This window comes from Solea senegalensis, linkage group LG15 (assembly GCF_019176455.1).
Source record: "Solea senegalensis isolate Sse05_10M linkage group LG15, IFAPA_SoseM_1, whole genome shotgun sequence".
Taxonomy (NCBI): domain Eukaryota; kingdom Metazoa; phylum Chordata; class Actinopteri; order Pleuronectiformes; family Soleidae; genus Solea; species Solea senegalensis.
Window position 1 is genome coordinate 17,412,984 of NC_058035.1, and position 19,169 is coordinate 17,432,152.

At 42.4% G+C, this 19,169-nt stretch overlaps 1 protein-coding gene across 5 annotated transcripts in view; it reads right to left on the reverse strand.

The window, feature by feature from the left end:
- ehbp1 (EH domain binding protein 1) overlaps positions 1 to 19,169 on the reverse strand; it is a 131,802-nt gene that overhangs the window by 85,316 nt on the left and 27,317 nt on the right. For 4 of the 5 annotated variants that reach the window (XM_044046445.1, XM_044046444.1, XM_044046443.1 and 1 more), the window contains exons 6-10: positions 8,695 to 8,876; positions 6,704 to 6,843; positions 4,739 to 4,858; positions 2,331 to 2,468; positions 1,228 to 1,489 (exon numbers count right to left, since the gene is read on the reverse strand). In XM_044046445.1, the coding sequence (XP_043902380.1) occupies positions 1,228 to 1,489; positions 2,331 to 2,468; positions 4,739 to 4,858; positions 6,704 to 6,843; positions 8,695 to 8,876 (842 nt within the window). The remainder of the gene's footprint in view (positions 1 to 1,227; positions 1,490 to 2,330; positions 2,469 to 4,738; positions 4,859 to 6,703; positions 6,844 to 8,694; positions 8,877 to 19,169) is intronic. The other variant, XM_044046442.1, reaches the window with a different exon arrangement.

Genomic DNA, 19,169 nt, shown 5'->3' on the forward strand with positions numbered 1-19,169 from the left:
AGGGAGAGTGAGAAAGAAAAAAAAAACTGATTGACTGGGTATCTGTCTGAAAGAGAAGGTTAGAGCTACTCAGTATCTTTCTGACCGCAGAGCGATGGGGCAAAGAAAAGAAAAGCAGGCAGGCCTTTAGAGAAGCTTTAACAGACCAGCACCGGCTAAAAGACATGTGAAAGGGCTGCAGTCAAAACACCGCACTGCCCTCTTGAACTTTCTATTCTGCAGATAACTGCTCCTGATGTATGAGACAGAGCAAAGGAAACATGCCAGTCAATAAGCCGTCTGTCTTTAGACAGCTGAGAGAGCTACAACACATGGCTATCTGTGTAACCGCTTCACTCAACAGCCCAAACCTATAAGTTCATATTTACAATTTAGGCGCAGCCACTCGTCTGCAAAGGTCACACACGTTCAGTGACAGATTCTTCCTGGAGGGAGTCGATGAAATGATCGTCACACTGTGAAACTCTGTTCCAACTCTTAGTCACTGAATAAATGTTATCATTAGAAATGGCTTTGACTGCATGTTTTCTTTATAAAGTAAATCCAAGCGCCTGTAAAGTAAGCAAATGTGCTGTCAATTAAATAAGAAAAAAAAAGAAAATAGATCCAGCTGAGTCATCCATGCATTGATGTCATTTTCCAGTGTGTAAATCAATGAATGAATGAAATTTCCTCAATTAAATAAACCGCAAAGCGGATGTGATGAAGAAGGGGAAGAGGAAGGGCACTGGGAGGGAGGAATGAAGGTCTGAGGCGGAAGTTGAGGAGGGAAAGTATGGGGCAACAAGTTAATGGAAGGGCGGGTAGGAAGGAATGATCGAGGAGGGAAAGGAGGGAGACAAGTTTAAAGAATGCAGTGGAACAACAGGGCCCTTGTTCCTGTTGAAAGAGCTGCCTCGTCACTCCGCCTCGATGGGGGGGCCACAAGTACTCCTCAATAAGGAGGGGGTCCTGAGGACTTGGCCCGCCAACAGCCATCTAACTCTGCAGGCTGCAGCCTTCCAGAGTTCTTCTAGTGCTGGATATTGGAAACCAACTTGGTAAAAATACAAGTTATGCAAAAAGAAAGCTCCTGTAGGTCCTCTTATACTGGCCTGAGTGGAAGTGTGACTAAAGTGAAAAATATACAACGCAAGGCACACAATTTCTCCATGTTAAGGATTATATATTTCCCTATTTCCCAAGAGAAAATTAGGAAACAAAAGCTATGAAGATATTAAGTCTTACTCGTCGAGCTCCTCCTCCTCGTTGTGAGCGGTGTCAGCATACAAGTATTTGCTCATGTCAACCGGTCGAACTCCCTTTCTCTGCCTGGGCTTTGGGGGTTCAGGGTCTGGCTGGGGATCCGTGTCCTGGTCCGGCTCCTCGAATGGGTTTCCCGGAGAAATGTGCGTCTCTGGTTCTTCTGGCTCATTGAATGGATTTGAGAAGTCTTGGTCATAGGATTCATCATCCACTCGCTTCTGTGGTACAGGCTGGGCAGGAGACTCTGTTTGGTGGAGAAGAAAGAGGGCAGAAACAAAACACACTATAATAAAACACAGTCACATTAACTCATTAATATCTTCTTTGTCCCCTAGTCCCACCTGGTTAGAGAGCTGGTTAAGTATTATTGACTATTCTGTCTTCTCAAATTGTGTATTTGTCAAATTTTTGTTTTTCTATCTATATTTTTACACTTTTCAAATCTATGATGACATATGTTAGTATAATGACAACAGAGCTCTTTATCTTATAAACATACTCATGAAGTCATCAGAACCCTCATACAATCCATTATTGTATTCAGGAGTGTTGTATATTTACTAAATTCTGTTGTGTTGTACAGTGGTAACACAACACAACATCCTTGTCTGTTCAACAAGGATGCAGTTTAAAAACATACTGTTGTAATAAGATCTGGATGTCACACAAAGTGATGTCCTAAAGAAAAGCACATTCCTGGATTTAAGATTGAAAAAAACAAACAAGTAGGGGCTTTACAAGAACTGAGTGTATTGTTTTAACAGGAGTAGCATTACAACTCCTGGCTACTCAGGTGGTCAGACACAAATACTGACTGAAAAGCATTGGGGCCCACCTGCTATAGTGACACATGCTTATACACATTTACAGCATGTTTGTGTCCAGAATTTAAACCTACATTGATCTCGCTCTCACCCCCACTCTCCCGAAGTAAGTTGTTTTCATTGTGGCAAAACATAATGAGGCCAAAGTGGTAAACGCCAGTCAAACTAACTCTACTGACAGCATCCATCCAGCATAATAAAACCAGCATGAACACATTTTTCATTGAGTCACATTTCATTGTGTCACCGAGTCAAACATACCTTCCTCATCCGGATCGTCAAACGGGTTGAGGTGGTTGGGATGAAGGTCATCATCAGGCTCGTCAAAAGGGTTGTTGCTCATGGCAGGAGTCGTTTCCCGGTCCTCGTCTTCTAAGAAGTTCAGCTTGTTGATCAGCTCTATGGTCACAGATTCCAAGGTAAAGTCAAATACATGACAATGACAATGATGAGGAAGTATGACAGCTACTGAGTCAAACAGTAAACATTAAATAAACTTAGATTTACCCCAGGGTGAAATGAATTTAAAAAAAAATAAACACTCACAAACCCAAATATACTTAAATCTGCACTTTGAAGTGAACCAGGAGCATTCAGATCATTGAGGCTCAGTATGTAATCCCCTCTTGTTGAGAGTGCTGCCTTTACTTTTATGTCCTTCTCTGCCACCTCAGCCAACTTCAACGCATATACTACAACAACAGCATTCTGGGAAAACTGAGGGTTACTGTGGGAGACAGTGAAGGCAGCACTGAGTTGCTATGGAGATCCTGGCTAGAGAGGCTAAGACTTCTCCACTTCATCTTCATCATCCTCCCTGTAGCTCAGGGTCTTCATGCTGCCAGGGTGTGGGTCACATGGCTTTCCAAAAAAGTTATGGTTCAGCTGGCAAAGAAATCTGGCCAGCTATGGGAGTCCAGGGGCATAATAAGATTATTCATTCATGAAGCCATAAAGACCTGCGCTGTATGGCAAACACAGTGTTTTTAGTACGAACTAGTTTCAAACTTGAGTTGGGGTACTTCAAACCTTAAAAATCTATTCATGTTCAAGTTAAAATGAAATCACAATTTTAATCAGTGCAATTAGCAAATCGCAAAGGCTGCAATTTAGGATCTGACCCAGGGATTAGACTTCACTGTTAAAGTAAAGTAATGGTGATTCATATCTTTGACTCCTCGTCCCTGCATTACAATGCATTAAATGCATCACATTTAAAGTGGTTAATATTTCTGATGGTTTCTTAAGTTGTCACGCTACATCACGTTTTTTTTTGGGGGTTTTTTTTACCTATGACATAGAAATTATAGGATTGAAATCAAATCACAATGTTTGTCTGAAAGTAGACATCTTCCCCAAATCCTGCAGACATAATTGTTCAGTCATCAGTTAATTGTGAATAAATAAAACTAGGTCTGAACAATTGTACATAAATATCTAATTGTGACTATTTTATTTTGACTTATTTTGATTGTGATTGCGATATTAGAGGGAATAGTTATTTTTACACTATTAGTTTTCATTTTAATAACATATTTACTGTGTAATTTGTGCAGATCTGAGTAAAAAAGAGGTTTTCTTCAGTCTGTAGAATATGATGTGTGTAGGTGAGGACAATATTTGATCTAAAATGGTAGTTTGACACACACTGAGCACGACAAACCCAATCAGCTAAGCATGGACATTTATATGGACCATATTCTGTACTGGCAGGACAAGGGCCAGATGCAAATATTAGTAAATGTTTTTGTCATTATTCATCTTTTAGTTCAAATTCATTTATCACATTTTTAATTTGAGGATTGCACTTTTTTATTGTTGTTGTTGTTATTACATCATGTTACATCATATGATTATATACATTCTGGTGTATGGCCTCTCACTAATGACAGAGAAGTTGACACTTCAATTAAAGGGGAAATAAAATGGTGAAGACCTCAACTGAGTGGGAACTCTTTAACAACTCCTTCACACTCTTGGACCCTAATGAAGTCACGAAAAGATGAGGGCAGTGAGCTGAAAATGCAGTCTGAAGTTGGCTGACCACGGTGGCACAACGAGTTTGAAAATCATCCGAATGCTGTCCCTGCAGTTTACTGTGAGGCGGGAAAAACTGAGACCATACTCAGCTGAAGTCTGTTCATCCCGTCATTATTACAGTGCTAGTGCGGCGTTATCTGCCAATTAAACAGTGATACCACAAGAGATCACTCAGCATCACGTCACATAAAGCATCACAAATTTAACCTCGCAGAAAAGATGTTTTATTGTGCAAGTGTGTTGTGTGAGTAAGTTTGCCCAGTTTGGTTCACTACCAATTGCAGTCAAACAAATGGGAAAGTTCACACAGTAAAAACTCACAAAGAGGAGGATTCAAAAAAATAAATAAACACCAACTGATGTGTTCACAACACCATATACAACACACCACCACATGAACCCAAAAAAAACCCACTAACCCACTGCAATACCACATGACCACAACACGTTCACAATATCAATGTCATTGAGCCTCTGGGATGGAGGATACAAGCCAAGGAAAAGAGAAAATCAAGAAATATAAAAATATGCAGAAAGAAACTGGTAAGAGAATTGTGGGTAGAGATGACACAATGATCACAAGATGATGAACGAGTCAAAGGAAGGTGAAAGAAAGATGAAAAAAAGACCTTGGGAGGAAGCGGCAGGCTTAGCGGTTGCTTTGCTTGCTCGCTTAGGGAGACCATCACCATCATCATCATCATCATCCCCATGTAAGCAGCTGAGGGCATTCAGCTGGTTTACTATCTCTGTAAACGACAGGGCCATACAGGAAGGGAGGAAGGAAGGAAGAATAGCAGTGAACAAGGCAAAATAACACTCTGTGGAGAGCGTGCACGCACACATACACACACACACGCACACACCTAGGAAAACCATCATCTAACTGTCGGTCTGAATATTTCAGAAACGAATGGCCCTTTTCCACTATGGTCCCGACTCGCCGCAACGTGGCGCGGTTTAGGTTGCCTCTCCACTACAAAAAAAGTACCTACTCAACGTGGGCGGAGTCATCACTTCACGGCTGCAAGAAACTGCGGTTGACTTCATTTTACACGCGACACACACACGAACAAGTGACTGGTGACTTGCAAAGCAGTTGTTTTCAGTGTAACTGAATCACTAAAATCAGTTAATTAAAAAATATGTGTTAGACTGTAATACAGCGGCAGTATTTGTGAAGTCGCGATCAGCAGTGCTGTTGCTACATACACCAGCCTCCTCTGTTAACTTCCCTGGTAATTGTTGGAGATTAACCCACGTTTTTAGGTCTGTTAAGTATTTTTTTAACTGATCTACAGTTCAGCATTGTTCAACTTGATGTTTTTGTCAGATGTCTCTTCCTGTGACGGCGCTCTGACCAATCAGGGGCCGGCAGTCTGGTGACATCACGCATAGTGCTCAGCGCACTCAAAAAAAATTGTTTTTTGTGCAGGTGCGCCTAAACGAAAAAGTTAGGTGCACCATTGCAACCAATGCAGAACGTTAGTCTGGACCCTGGTATGATGAGAGGGGTTAACTTGTGGTCTTGCAGATCTGGACCAGTTTTATACTGTTTACACACCAACAAGTTAAAAGCTTTCACACCTTTGACTGACACATATACATATGTACAAACACACACAACATACTGCTGTGGAAATGAATAACACAACTATCTAATGTGAGAAAAACATCCACGCTTATTACTTCCACATTCTACAGTTTATAAAAGGTAAGAAGAAAACATGTTTTGGTTAACGTAATGTTAATAATGCTGCTCGCTGGCTTGTTGAGTAGGTTGTAGCATCCCAGTGTGGAACATGATAGTGGGTAGTTTTGGCAGCTTGGCCAGTCCTTTGATTCAGAGACACACACTAGTGAATCGCTGTAGGCGCTCAATGCATATACATATAAATGAGACAAAGAGCAGGGGAGGGAAGAGAAAGGAGAGAAAGCATGAAGCTTAACATGAAGGGATGGAGCTTTTTGAAAAGTTGGATTAAGCAAAGCAGGATGTGGTGGGGCCCATGTTTAAACTATAGATTCAGTTCTCCACATGTATATATTCAAGGTGGCGAGCCACCGTCAGTGCACCCGTCCACCAACACACGAGGGAGGGGAAAAAGCGAGGAACAAAACAACAAAAATCAACCTGAGGCTCAGGAGATATTGAAAATGAAGCCTGTGGATTGGCAAAGTTCTCACTCCGTTGCACAAAACCATGTACACATGCTCACATTCGCGGAAGCACAAACGATATTTCAACGGAGAAGCAGAGCTGATGCCCAACATGATGACTGGGTCTTGTGCGCAGGTGCAGGGTGATTATTCAGGAGGGTTAAGTTGTCAGTTTGTCAAAATTCAAGAAGATACTTACATCACTGAAGCTGTGAAATCAGTTCAGTTCACACACAGCAGCAGGTTGCCAAACTAGCTGGTATATCAGCAATAACAGAGCTAACACACAAAGGCACTGTTCACTGAATTCCATTAATTAAATACACACATAAAACACACTGCTGTTATGATGTGGCTGATGGCTGCAAAGCAGTACGGGTGAGCTTGGTTTATTTCTGATCTTACAAAAACAAGTGCATTGTGCCCGTTCTGACCTGTGATCTTAGCAGCCTTCTCCTCCTGGTTAACCCTGTTCTCCTCGTCCTCCTCGTTCTCCTCCTCAAAGTCATCCAAGTTGCCGATATCTGCCTGCTTCATGCTCATCAGGCTGGCCAGGCTCTGCATGTCCTCATCACTGGACACACACAAACACGCATAGTGAGAAACTCCTGTTCATGCTCAAAAACAGAGAGAACACAGGTGGATTGTGTGTAAAACTGACTTATAAATGGAACTAGGGTTAAATAAAAATTAATTTTCCAAATTATATCAATTTTTATGGAGGCATAGTGGTTAGTAGTTGACCGTAGGTGTGGGATAACGGGTTAGACAATGGATGGATATTGATTTTTTATTAGGAAGACCTAATGTCAATTCATAAAATGACGATCACAATCACGCAAGACTTGACTACGATAGATCACAAAGTTGTTAGGGAGTTGTTGACAAGTATCAGTGAAACTAGCCCAAGACCGAACCCCGAGTCTAAAACGGGTTATGGTTAAGATTAACCCTTCAGTTACCAATCCTGTCCTCACCGACAGGATTTGGCATGCGTACTTCTCATCACCGTAACTCCTAGACCTTGTATGATTTCTGGAAAATTCAAAAACTTTTGACTGGTAATCTGTCCAAGGTGTACCCTGCCTTTCGCCCTATGTCAGCTGACATTGGCAAAGCTAATGTGGAGGAAAAAGCAGTAGAAGATGGATGGATGGATGGATGGACTGATACCGGAAAACAGAAATAATAGAGCTTTGCACCGATATACATCATGACGGTCATCAAACATGGACGACTTCGACTTCACCTTCTATCCACCCCTCTCAACATCTCCTCTCTCACCCTTCCCCATCCCCCCTTTGTCTCTAATGGTTTTCCAAACACCATTTTGTTCACAGATGCATAAATTTCAACAATATTACTTGTATTTTTTTTAATGTGCTCCCCCTTCAGTCCCTTGATACCACAGCTCCATCATAATCGCTGTATTCTCCTTTCTCTTCTTTGTGTTTGGTGTTTCCCAGGCCCACAGGCTCATTTGAACTGGTGTGATGGAGTTTGTTTGTGTGTGGCCGACATCATTCCCCGAAGGGTTAACAAGGGTTACGCGCCATCGACCCGCCATCCGTGCCACAACAAAGACCTCGCTGCTCTGTTCTCTTTCTGTGTGTGTGTGTGTGTGTGTGTCTTTAAATGAAAGTTGTTGCTATCACATTAAAATGAATAACAAATGGTAAACACGTGATTCACAGTGTGGAGCGTCGATATCAAAGAGCAAAATGTGAGAATGAATGAAGTGAGTGATAGTGTGTGTGTGTGCATGTTAATTACAAAACAAAATGTATTTGTAATTAATGTATTATAATTAATGTATTGTCATGAAACTATACTGCAGAGCTGAGTGCATCACATTTGGTGCAGTTTGAACAGATGTGAATTTAAAACTTCTATAAAATACCTTTTTTAATATACTTTAACAATGCTGTTTATTGCAAATCCCTCACTGTTCACTATCATATGTGTTGTTCTGTCTTTGTACGTTTTGTTATTTGGTGGTCATTTTTTTTCTCCAAAGAAAATTAAAATGATTTTCAGATATGATAAGGTAAGTGTGCAAAAGCAAAAATGAAGTAGTAACAAGTCGAGTGACATTGATAAAATAATACTACAGGGTCAAAAAAAGGTAAACAGGATGAGGAAACATCAGAGAGAAGACGACAAAACTGGAGAATTATGCCATTTACGATCCTTTACACTTTTACCATCTCAATATTCCTAAACAAGCACTTTTTAACTCATCTTGGGCTGGTTCCCATGACCTATATCAGTATCTCATACAACCACAACTTATTATAACTTTAGGGTAGATCTAGTCTGCAACACATACGTGATTTACTTGTTAATGTTTTAACTAAGGATTTGTCAATAACCTCAATTTTGACTCCCCTGAGAGAAGATATGAAATGAAAAGATCAAGACTTACGTAGCCTTTCCCTCACGGAGGAAGATGCAGGAGAGGGAGAACTGCAGCGTGGCTGACACCACCTTCTTTGACAGGGGCTTGAATTTGAGTTTAACATCCGTCTGTGTGGGCATGGGACTGGCATACTGTTTCATGTTTATACTGCTGGTGGCCAAAGCCTTCCTCCGCCCTGACGGGGACTCCTGGACAAGTGGAGAAAGACACAAAACACAATCTGGTGAATACAGGCCCGAAATGACAGAACAGAGTAGTGACAATGCAGGGTTCAAAGAGGATGCCAAGTATAAGGGTTTTAGTTCACTGCAGTATTCATGAGGGAGGAAGAAAGAGTTGTTGCTCCAGAAAAAGCTACAGGACACACTTTAATGGGGTTTGTTGCACAGACATCATTTTGTTGGGGGGGATTTCTCCACTGCAAGAAAACAAACAACATCAAACTCCCGCACATGAGAGACTAAGGGGGGGGTTCACAAGCATGTTGAGCTATGAAAAGGAGCAGCTAATGAAATATACCCAAAATGCATTCAGTGACTTCAAGAGGCATTTAAGATAGTTCATGAATGACATCACTTCTGTAAACACACATGTGTGGCCACCTGCACTCTTCACTGAGAATGTGGTTGTAAAAATCCATTCCTGATATTGTCCAAGCTGAGGCCATTTCTGCTGCACGGTTCAGACATGTGCTCTGGGTCAGAGGATAGCAGTCAAAGTGGTGTTTGGGAATATGCCACAAATGATCAGAGGTTATGAATGCAATGGCACAGCCGCATCTGTGTGCGTGTGTGTGCGAAAGTGTGTTTGTTCACACACACACACACACACACACACACACACACACACAGGTAAACTGCTTGCCAGAGGACACTGTGTGGAAAATAAGAACTGCAGGGAAAGCCATGTCACTGACTGTTAGATATGAAAACTGTACAGTTGGGGATGCTCCAGCCTTTTGTCTTTACATCTGTCCGACTCCTCTTGGCTTCTGCTTTTATTCCTATTTCACTGCATGAACTGTACAGTACACACACCTCTACACAGCCGAGCGTTATTATACCACAAAAAAACTCCTTCTTCTTGTCTTAGCTGTGAATCCAGCCTTGAGGTTTCATCCTCTCGTGCGCACACCGCTGAACGAAGCGGAGCAGCTAGCTCTTTTTCACACAACACCAGTTTAAGAGCACATATACATACAGAATACACATACGCTCTGGCGTCTGCCGTAGATAAAGCGATACGAGCTCTTTACATTGCCCGTTTCCTGACACAGACACACACACACACACACACACACACACACACACACACACACACACACACACACACACACACACTCAGAGGCTTTGGCTCAGTGGGGAAAACTCAATCTCAGCCTTATCGCTGAGGACCGCAGGGTATTCATGCACACACACACACACACACACACTTACCTATCAGTGCAAAAGCTATTGGTAATATTGTGAGAAACTATGTAAGCTCCAAACAGGAAACTGGACACTATATGGATCAGTCATAGTAATAGCATCAGTGCATATGTTTAATTCTTTGGCATTGGTTGCTAATCAATATGTTTTGATGGTACAAACTAAAAGCTATAATCTGACGCAACCTACACCAAGGCTCCTGGCAGGAAAATGTGCTCACATCAGTAGCATATCAGTAATTGCTAATATTATTTTTTGTATTGCTATAAACTACCAATCAAAGATGTCACATATTTCACAAAGAGCTTCCTGTACAAGCCTTTAATTGATCGTGGTGTAAAATACTTTCCTGGGACAGCCCTACGTATGACAGAATATGTTAGTGGTTTTGATACCATGACTTTTTAATACCACAAAATCAGCCCTAGCTGACGTCATGCAACACCCGGAACCAAAACAATGCCATGTGCTGCTCAAATCAACAGTCATATCGTGTATATAACCTGCAGCGTATATACCAGACAATGTGACAGGCCACTTCCTCTCTTTTGCGGTTATAATCATCAAAAGTGAAGGCAGTGGATAGCTGTTGTGCCCCGGGATACATAACAGTCTGGAAGAAACAACAACAGGAAGACTGTAGGTGAGGAATAATGTTTCTATACTGGTGAAAAGGACTCAGGGGAATTAGATCTGTTAGGTCTGTTAAGTTCTGTGATATATTGCTTAATCTGTGGAGTTAAAGTGCACAGTGAACTCTTACAGCACTACAGAGGCTTTTCCTGCAAACGTAGTGGTGTAAACAAACTAAGTCACATGACATCCCAAACTCAACTCAACAACTAAGGCGGTATATTAGAATGACGGACCACTAAAGACCGACAACTTTTGTCTCCATCTGCTTCTACAGCCTTTATCCTTCTGTTTCCATCCTGCCTTTCAATTTGTTCATTTCCTGTCGAGATCCCACTGTACATCTCTATCTAAAACTCCATCCTCCATCTGTCTTTGTGTCCTCTTTCCAATAGAAACCAACCGACGAACAAGGCCACTTGACATTTCGAGCCGACATCTGAACCTTGTCACTTCGCCTGGGGAACATAATGACGAATCATCACGACATTCAACCACCAAGCCCTTCTCCTCAGCCCATCACAAGAAGGAAAAGAATTCTCCCTCTCCACTTCTTATCTCTCTGCAGATTACACTCCAGCTATTATACCAGGCTAATAGCGCATGTAGATACTTTATGAATGAATTTGCCAAATGCACCCAAACACTTACGAAGAGGGGATTTAGCAAAAAGGAGGATAGGGATGAGAGAGGGGAGGGTTAGGCTTCTGAAAAATAGGAAATACTTAAGGATATGCAAATACCTCGATGAAAGAATGGAATAACCATTTCCACAGATTTGAGTTGGGGCAGCAAACAATGGAAATCTGCTCTATTTCCCCGGATGCTACTTGTCAATCAATGTGTGTGTGTGTGTGTGAGAGAGAGAAGGTGGTGGTAGTGGTGGGATGTCAGGATTAGCGTGACTGGGAGGTTGTGACAATGTATTAAAAAAAAGAAAGGACAATACACAAGTTTAATTTATTACACAGAGGATAGGACTATCAATTTTCTCTGAGCCCTGAGAATAACTAAATACCTGTGTGTGTGTGTGTGTGTGTGTGTGTGTGTGTGTGTGTGTGTGTGTGTGTGTGTGTGTGTAGGGGGCACAGTGGGAGAGAGAGAGAGACAGGGATGCCAAGGGAGGAAGGAGGGGTGATGGCAAATGCTACCTCCTAGCTACATCTCTGCAAAACTGCACTTTACCCGTGAAAAATCATCAGTTAAGGGCACACAGTGGCCTTGCAGCAAAAAACCCGGGTCGGAACAAGGCATATATTGGACACTCTAAATTGCACATAGGTGTGAACGTGAGAGTGTAGGGTTGTTCATCTCTATATGTTGGCTTTGCGATGGAGTGAATGGCAAATGGAATCAGTTAAATTGAACTCAAATACGCACTGACTTACATTTATGTGAAGAGCCTGAATAAAACATCATTCGTAACCTACCACAAATAACCATAACCTAACCACAATTCAAACATAGACCTAAACTTAACCAGTTCCTCAGAAATTAGGTTCTGCCTTACTCGGACCCAGTTTTGGTCTCCATGAGGACTACTGGTCCTGACAAGGTCAGTGTTTATGCCAGCAAAGGTTGTAAAGAAGTAGCAAATACAAGTCTGTACACACACAGGCCACATATAACAAAACACATGGAAAATTACTTCAAAATAAAAGCAGCGCTAATTTTCGTTGTTAATTATGATGAACATCTTTATGTCATCTTTGTGTTAGAGAGGAGTGTGTATATAGAGTACCAGTCCTGCCCCTCTCCCCTGGTGCCAGCTGGCCCAGGATCGATCCACAGATGCTCCCCTGGTGGGGGGGCAGGGGTCAAGGCAAGAGGGGTGCCCGGGGGTCCTGCTGAATCCCTCTGCCCCAAAATGCCAATGGGACAGGCAAGAGGAAGGAGGGGAGGGAATCCTTTTGTCACTGTGAGATGGATTAATTAGACTGAGTGCAAAAAGAACCTGGATTCTTTGTATAGGCCCTGGTCTGAGACACACACACATCAATCAGCTAATGGCTTTTTAAAACAGGTCACCAGTCAGTTGGTTTCTAATTTTAAATAGTATAGTTAGTGTTTGTTATTGACTGTCTACGTTCTTAGATCTCTACCAACAAACTACTAACATTTTGACTACTGACTGCAAACGTTCATGTTGTATCCAGGTAAGCGATTGAGTGGGGTGACGTTCAGAGGGTTGTTGAGAAGGATCAAAGCAGGACTTTGCTGCAAGTGATGGTCACTTACACTGTAATAGCACAGCATGGTACGACTCAAAAGTCATTATTAAAGATGCCGTAGTCACACCGCCACAACAACAGCTGATTGCTGAGCCTCATCCATATAATACACATTTTACTATATTTATTGTCTGAGTCTCCTCCAGCCGAGGCACACAACCTTTCCTCAGAAGAAACATGTGCTTGCTTAGCAGAACAGTCAATAGGAGTGCCCTCTTCCTCTGAAGTGTCCTGCGATTGATCAACATCGCTTATTTTATCAAATCACCTAATTTGCATCATGCAGAAGGATTATTATGGAATAATTGATCAAAAATATGTTGCCTACCGCAGCTTTAAATATGGGGAAAATCAACGTGAAACAAAACCACTTCCTCATAGAGGATAATCCAGACACAGAGGCTTTACATATTCAAGTCCACACAAAACGGGACACGGGCCTTTGTCATTTGTATTTGCACAGTTAAGAAAAAAAAAATAAAAGCCAAACTCAATTTAAGCTATAGAATAACCCTGAGGTAGCACCGATTATCCTACCTTCCCTCCACCCGCACACCCAAAATCAGCTGTCTGTGGTTGAATTCAGCAGTCAGCAGATTGGAAGGTTGTGATGGACACACACACACACACACAGTGATATTCCTCCCGCCTCAAGGTCACAGTTACTGGAAATGGAGACATCCAGTGTGCTCACATCTCTCTTTGAATCCACACACAATGGAGCGATTCCTGTGTGTCAATTTGGACTCCCCTGATAACTGATAAGACAGGCCTTTTTACATACCACCTATGAATACTGGACTATAGGTGTTACACACACACACATACACACTAACAGATTAAGACCAATTTATTCATCTGCTATTATAGGTGAGGATTTATTTTTTTTCCCCAAGCTGTGTGTGTATATTTTAAAGGCAACAATGGACATAAAAAGGCAAGCAATACTATCACCGCAGTTATGTGAATTACAATTACAATGGTCTTAATAATAGAAATGCACTGTGCAAATAGCTTTCATGCATATTGTCACACGGACACACACATAGCGACACACACAGGAAAAGGGGGGACCACAGGATTTTGCTTCACTAAAACCACCTTGTGGATCAGACTGCCTGGAATAGGACGAGAACCATGAGGGGATAAATGAATTGCACACAGTTGCATGTAAGCTGTGAACAACTTGTTTCAAACTTGTTTCAGTGGGTTTTTATGGATTTCTTGTAGTTCTTAAGAGAGACTAACAGTACTAGTTGCAGGTAGAGTAGCCATTTTGGAGCCAAGACTGACCTCTGACATACTTATGGAAAGGGCCACTTAAAAAACAGTTTGAAATGTTTCTCTTCTTTGATCAGAAAAGATCAGATGGCGCAACTTATTGGAGAAAAAAGAAGATCTGTCAATTATCAAATTTTCAGTTGAAACATGCATTTCTCAAACATTTTTGCAGGGAAAGAAAAATAAATCTTCACTTGTGTGTGTGTGTGTGTGTGTGTGTGTGTGTGTGTGTGTGTGTGTGTGTGTGTGTGTGTGTGTGTGTGTGTGTGTGTGTGTGTGTGTGTGTGTGTGTGTGTGTGTAAAGAGAAGAGAGAGATGGGTTTAGGGCTTGAGAGCAGTGGGAAGACAGAGAGGGTAGAGAGGAATGCCTTTAATGCTGGGCTGCCTCTGATGGCAACAGATGAAAGAAGGAGAGTCACAAACCAAGCAGCCCTTAAAAAGCCTTAATCCGAACTGGGAGAGCAGAAGCGTTTAATTTGGGAGTAACCTATTGCGAGCTTGCAACACACAGCAAAACACACATACACACACGCACACACACTTAAACTGGATAATTGCAAAAATTTCAAAGGTTCAACGGCATTAGTGAAGCCTCTAAAAGCTATCATCTCTATTCCAAACAGCCCAAGCAGAAGTCAGCAGACTGAAGAGCAGTTCCCCAAACCAGACACACACACACACACACACACACACACACACATCAACTGACTTCCCTGACCTTCCCAGTAAGGTCACTGTTGACATTAACTGACATTAATGTACAGTAAAACTGCAATCACATTTATGTGGTCAGGGTTTTAAATGAACACACAGATGGCATAGTGGCTAGCACTGTTGCCTCACAACAAGAAGGCTGCAGATTCAAATCTTGGTTAAACTGAGGGCTTTTCTGTGTGGAGTTTGCATGTTCTCCTTGTGTGTGTGCGAGGGTTTTCTGTGCGTTGGCCTTGCGACGGACTGGTGACCTGTCCAGGGTGGGATTGGGATTCCCTGCAATCCCTCATGTGGAGGATTAAGCAAGGGCGACAATGAATGAATGAATGAATGAAGGAACGAAGGAACGAACATAGAAGTTCTGATGCCACATTTCACATTACCAAACCATATTTCACATTACCAAAAATCTAAGCTACACGGAGGAAATGAATGCTGGTGCTGCAGAGTGATTGTTTCGTTAATGAAATCTCAAAAAACCATTTGCATAAAAGGTGGTGTCTTTAAATTGGTTCATTTGTCTGACCATCAGTCCAAAAAACAAAAGACTTATTTTAAAGTTGTATAAAAGTGAGGAAAGTTGCATACACTCCTTATTAAGAATCTGGATGACGTTTGACATCTCTTTCTTAATAAGTGAATTCATTTGTCACAATTGTCAATTTCCTGTAAATTGATTAACAGGCTAATCATTTAACATGAAAACATTCCCACTGATATCTGCCATTTTCAATCAGCTTTTCTAATTAACCTGAATCCTAACTCATAACCAGTGAAAAATGCTTAGATGGACACCAAGCACAGTATCTCATGTCTCTCCCTCCCTCTCTCTCTCTCGCTCTCTCTCCCTTCATTTCTGTCCCTCCCGCTCCGCCTTCCTCTCTGTCGTCTTATCAGCGTGTCCAGGGTGCCCTCCTCTCTTCAACTCTCTGGATCTTTCTTTTGGGTGGCCCTCAGTGCCCCCCACACACACTCAGACCCAGAGCATGCACTTCAGAGAGGGGGCTAATGGGAAAATAAATTACCAGCCAGCAAAAGCCCTTGCTCTGCACTTCTACTGGAGAAAGAGAAAGGGACATGATGGGGGTTAGGGAAGAAGGGGGTGGTCAGGAGAGAGAGTGGAAAGAGAGAAGGATGGAGAAGACAAAAATGAAAGACAGAGAGGTGGACGGCAAAGAGACTGATACAAAGAGAAGTTGAGAAGGGAAAAAGATGGAGAAAAATAAGGGGAGGTAATGGAAAAAGAAACCAGAAAAGAAGAGGGGGGGAATGGGAAACAGGGAGAGAGAGAGATACGCCTGCAGGATTATATAGCTAGAGTTCATTTCTGGTCTATGAAGTGTCTGCTCATCACTTTTCCCCCATTTCGCCATCTCTGGACATCATTAAGGCCTAAAATGGCCAATAACATCACCACACACTCACAACCACTGAGCCAATACCCTCTGCTTCTCTATCTGGGATTGATTACTCCCTGTGCGAGAGCTCAGATAGCAGGAGGCCAGATTCACCACGGTGCAGGTATGCGAGTGTACATCTATGTGTATGTGTATCAAGTTTGACCCAATTGAGATAAATGAAGAGGGGGGGTGAGGTGTGTTTGTGTGCTCTTATAAGCTTTCACCATATTTTATACACCACAGAAACACACATCACACAAAAAAAACCTTGGTCAACAGCAGAACTGATATTTTGCCAGCAACATTTGGCTCAATTAGTCTATATTGCAAGCAGGAAGATGACCTTTGGCATCTACAGGTAAAGAGCAACACTGTCTTTCAGTCACAGAGCAGTAACAACAGCAATAGAAAAGATTATCTTATCACTGACAATGTGCCACACGGTGACGCACGTGCGTGAACTGTGCCTGTGTGGTTTGCGTCCCGGTCTGGGCCTTTCTGTGTGGAGTTTGCGTGTTCTCCCCTGTGTGTGCATGGCTTTCTTCCCACATGTCTAAAAACACGCAGTCTCCCTGTGTTTCTCTGTATAGTGGTATCGTATTATGTGTTAGAGGTGTCAGGAGTTGAGGTGCTTGAAGAGATGAGTTTTCGAGAGGTTCTTGAAGTATGAAAACAGTCTGGAGTGTGGTGCTCTTGTAGGCAAGGGTGACAACAGCAGACAATGTTTCTTGCAGGAACTAAGTGGCAGAGAAAGAGATCCCGACATCTGTTAGTGGTTGGCACTCGTGTTTGGGGATATTTACCAACATGTCTTATGCTTTAGTGCAGCCTTCAAGATTCCTCTGCAAACCAGTACTACTGACTTGACTTGAAGATTTGGGTGGTCAGTGGAGGGCAACAATCAGCGGAGTGATATTTTCCGTTTTAGAATCACCAAATACCAAACATGCCATCACATTATGGACCACGGTCGGGTTTTAGCATCACCACCAGATAAAAGAAGCAAATAAGCTCAACAGTTTTAGGTTTTTTTTGTTGTCGATTTTTTTCAATCTGGATATCCACTTAATTCTCACTTTAAGGATTGTTTGTTTTAGCCATTTAAGGCAGACTGCAGAGATCTGACACAGCTATGATAGGGCCCTAATCCAGAGCAAAGCTGATTTGCTTAAGGGGAGGGGGGTTAAGATGGCCTGTGACAAGAAACAATTGCCCCAAGTGAGAGTCTGCCTCTCTCCCACCCTGCTCCATGACAAAGGTGTACTCTCCATGCTAAGTGACAAATCTGGGGAGACAAAGAGCATTAGCAGGGTGATGCTCTGCTTCAGTGCCTCTGATTGTGGCCAACTAAAAGAGAATCTAATATGGATTTTAAAAAAGGAGAGGGAGAGATTAGAATGAAAGAGAAACAATGAACACCTTCTACCAAGGGGGAATTAGTGGAGGGATTGGATAAGGAGCTGGTGTGCCTGAGTATGAGCGTGTGCGTGTGTGTGTGTGTGTGCGCGTGTGTGCATGGGTGAGCGCTTGTTCTTTCAAATTCCTTTTCCATGAAATAACAATAGAATTCCCTAATTCTGCTGATGTTAATTCTGTTTATGCACATTTACACAAACGTTTAACTAAAAAACACAAACCGCTTGCTCTGATATCTTTAATATGTGAATCAAGGATGAGCCATTTAGTCTGTAGCTGCTTTAAAAGTGACTCAGGAAAGCCAAAAACAAGCAAATACCATTTCATTTACAGTGTTCTATGTCCATGCTACTGCTGTATGTCCTCCACTATAGTTCTGAACTGAGGAGGTACCGGTTCTATATGACGAACCTGAGCAATGCTCTGTTGGTGGTGATCAAATTAGTTTAAATGGATTATGTGCCAATTTGAATTTGTTCCAATTTGATCTCTTACATAACTCAAAGCCCACCTGTGCAAAAAACTGCAAAGCTATTGTCTGTAATACATTCTTTTGACTAAATCGTTAAGGTCAGTGACTCATCTGATATGCACACCACTCTCACGGTGAGGAATGTGTCCTTTGCTACCATCTCCTCAACACCCATTGGTGACCAGATTTATATCCCAAACATAGACAGAGACATGTTTGTGGATCAGTCTAACTGTCAGTGGCTGGCTTAGCACTGGCATCAGAGCACATCAGTAGACCCTATTCATTGCCACGTAGCAGAACATTCGCCTAAGTTCACCAGAAACTATGTGGGCGTGTGTGAGTGAGTGAGTGTTCCCACCCTAAAAATGCTCGTACACAAACACACACACTTGTCCTCACTGTGATATCTTATCTTTAAAAAATAATCCCAAATGAGTCACCTTAAACATGAGTTTAATCTAAGTTCATCACATGTGCCGCCATGCATGGACACACATCTTCTATCGCCACCGCCACCACCCAAACATGTATCTACCAAAAAAAGGCGACCAGCCCACGCAGGCCCATCAGGTCAAGCTTGTGGATAAACAGAGGGATTTGACGGGCCTCTGTTTTTGCGGGCCACACAGGCCTGTCTCCATCGCGAGCAGCCATCTTAAGTCGCACAGACAAAAAATAAATAACCGAGAGATGGAGATAATGACTGATAATAACTGTCTTTGTCCAGTCCTGCCTCACGTCGCACCCCGAGTGCCTGGCCACCCATCATCGCCATGAAACACATCGTACTGAAAACAAGGGCAGCGGAGGAAGAGGACAGAGAAGTCAGATTAGAGGCGACTGGGGAGAAGGGCAGGTGACACCACGTGTCGCCGGGATGTGCTAGAGGACGACCTCAGAG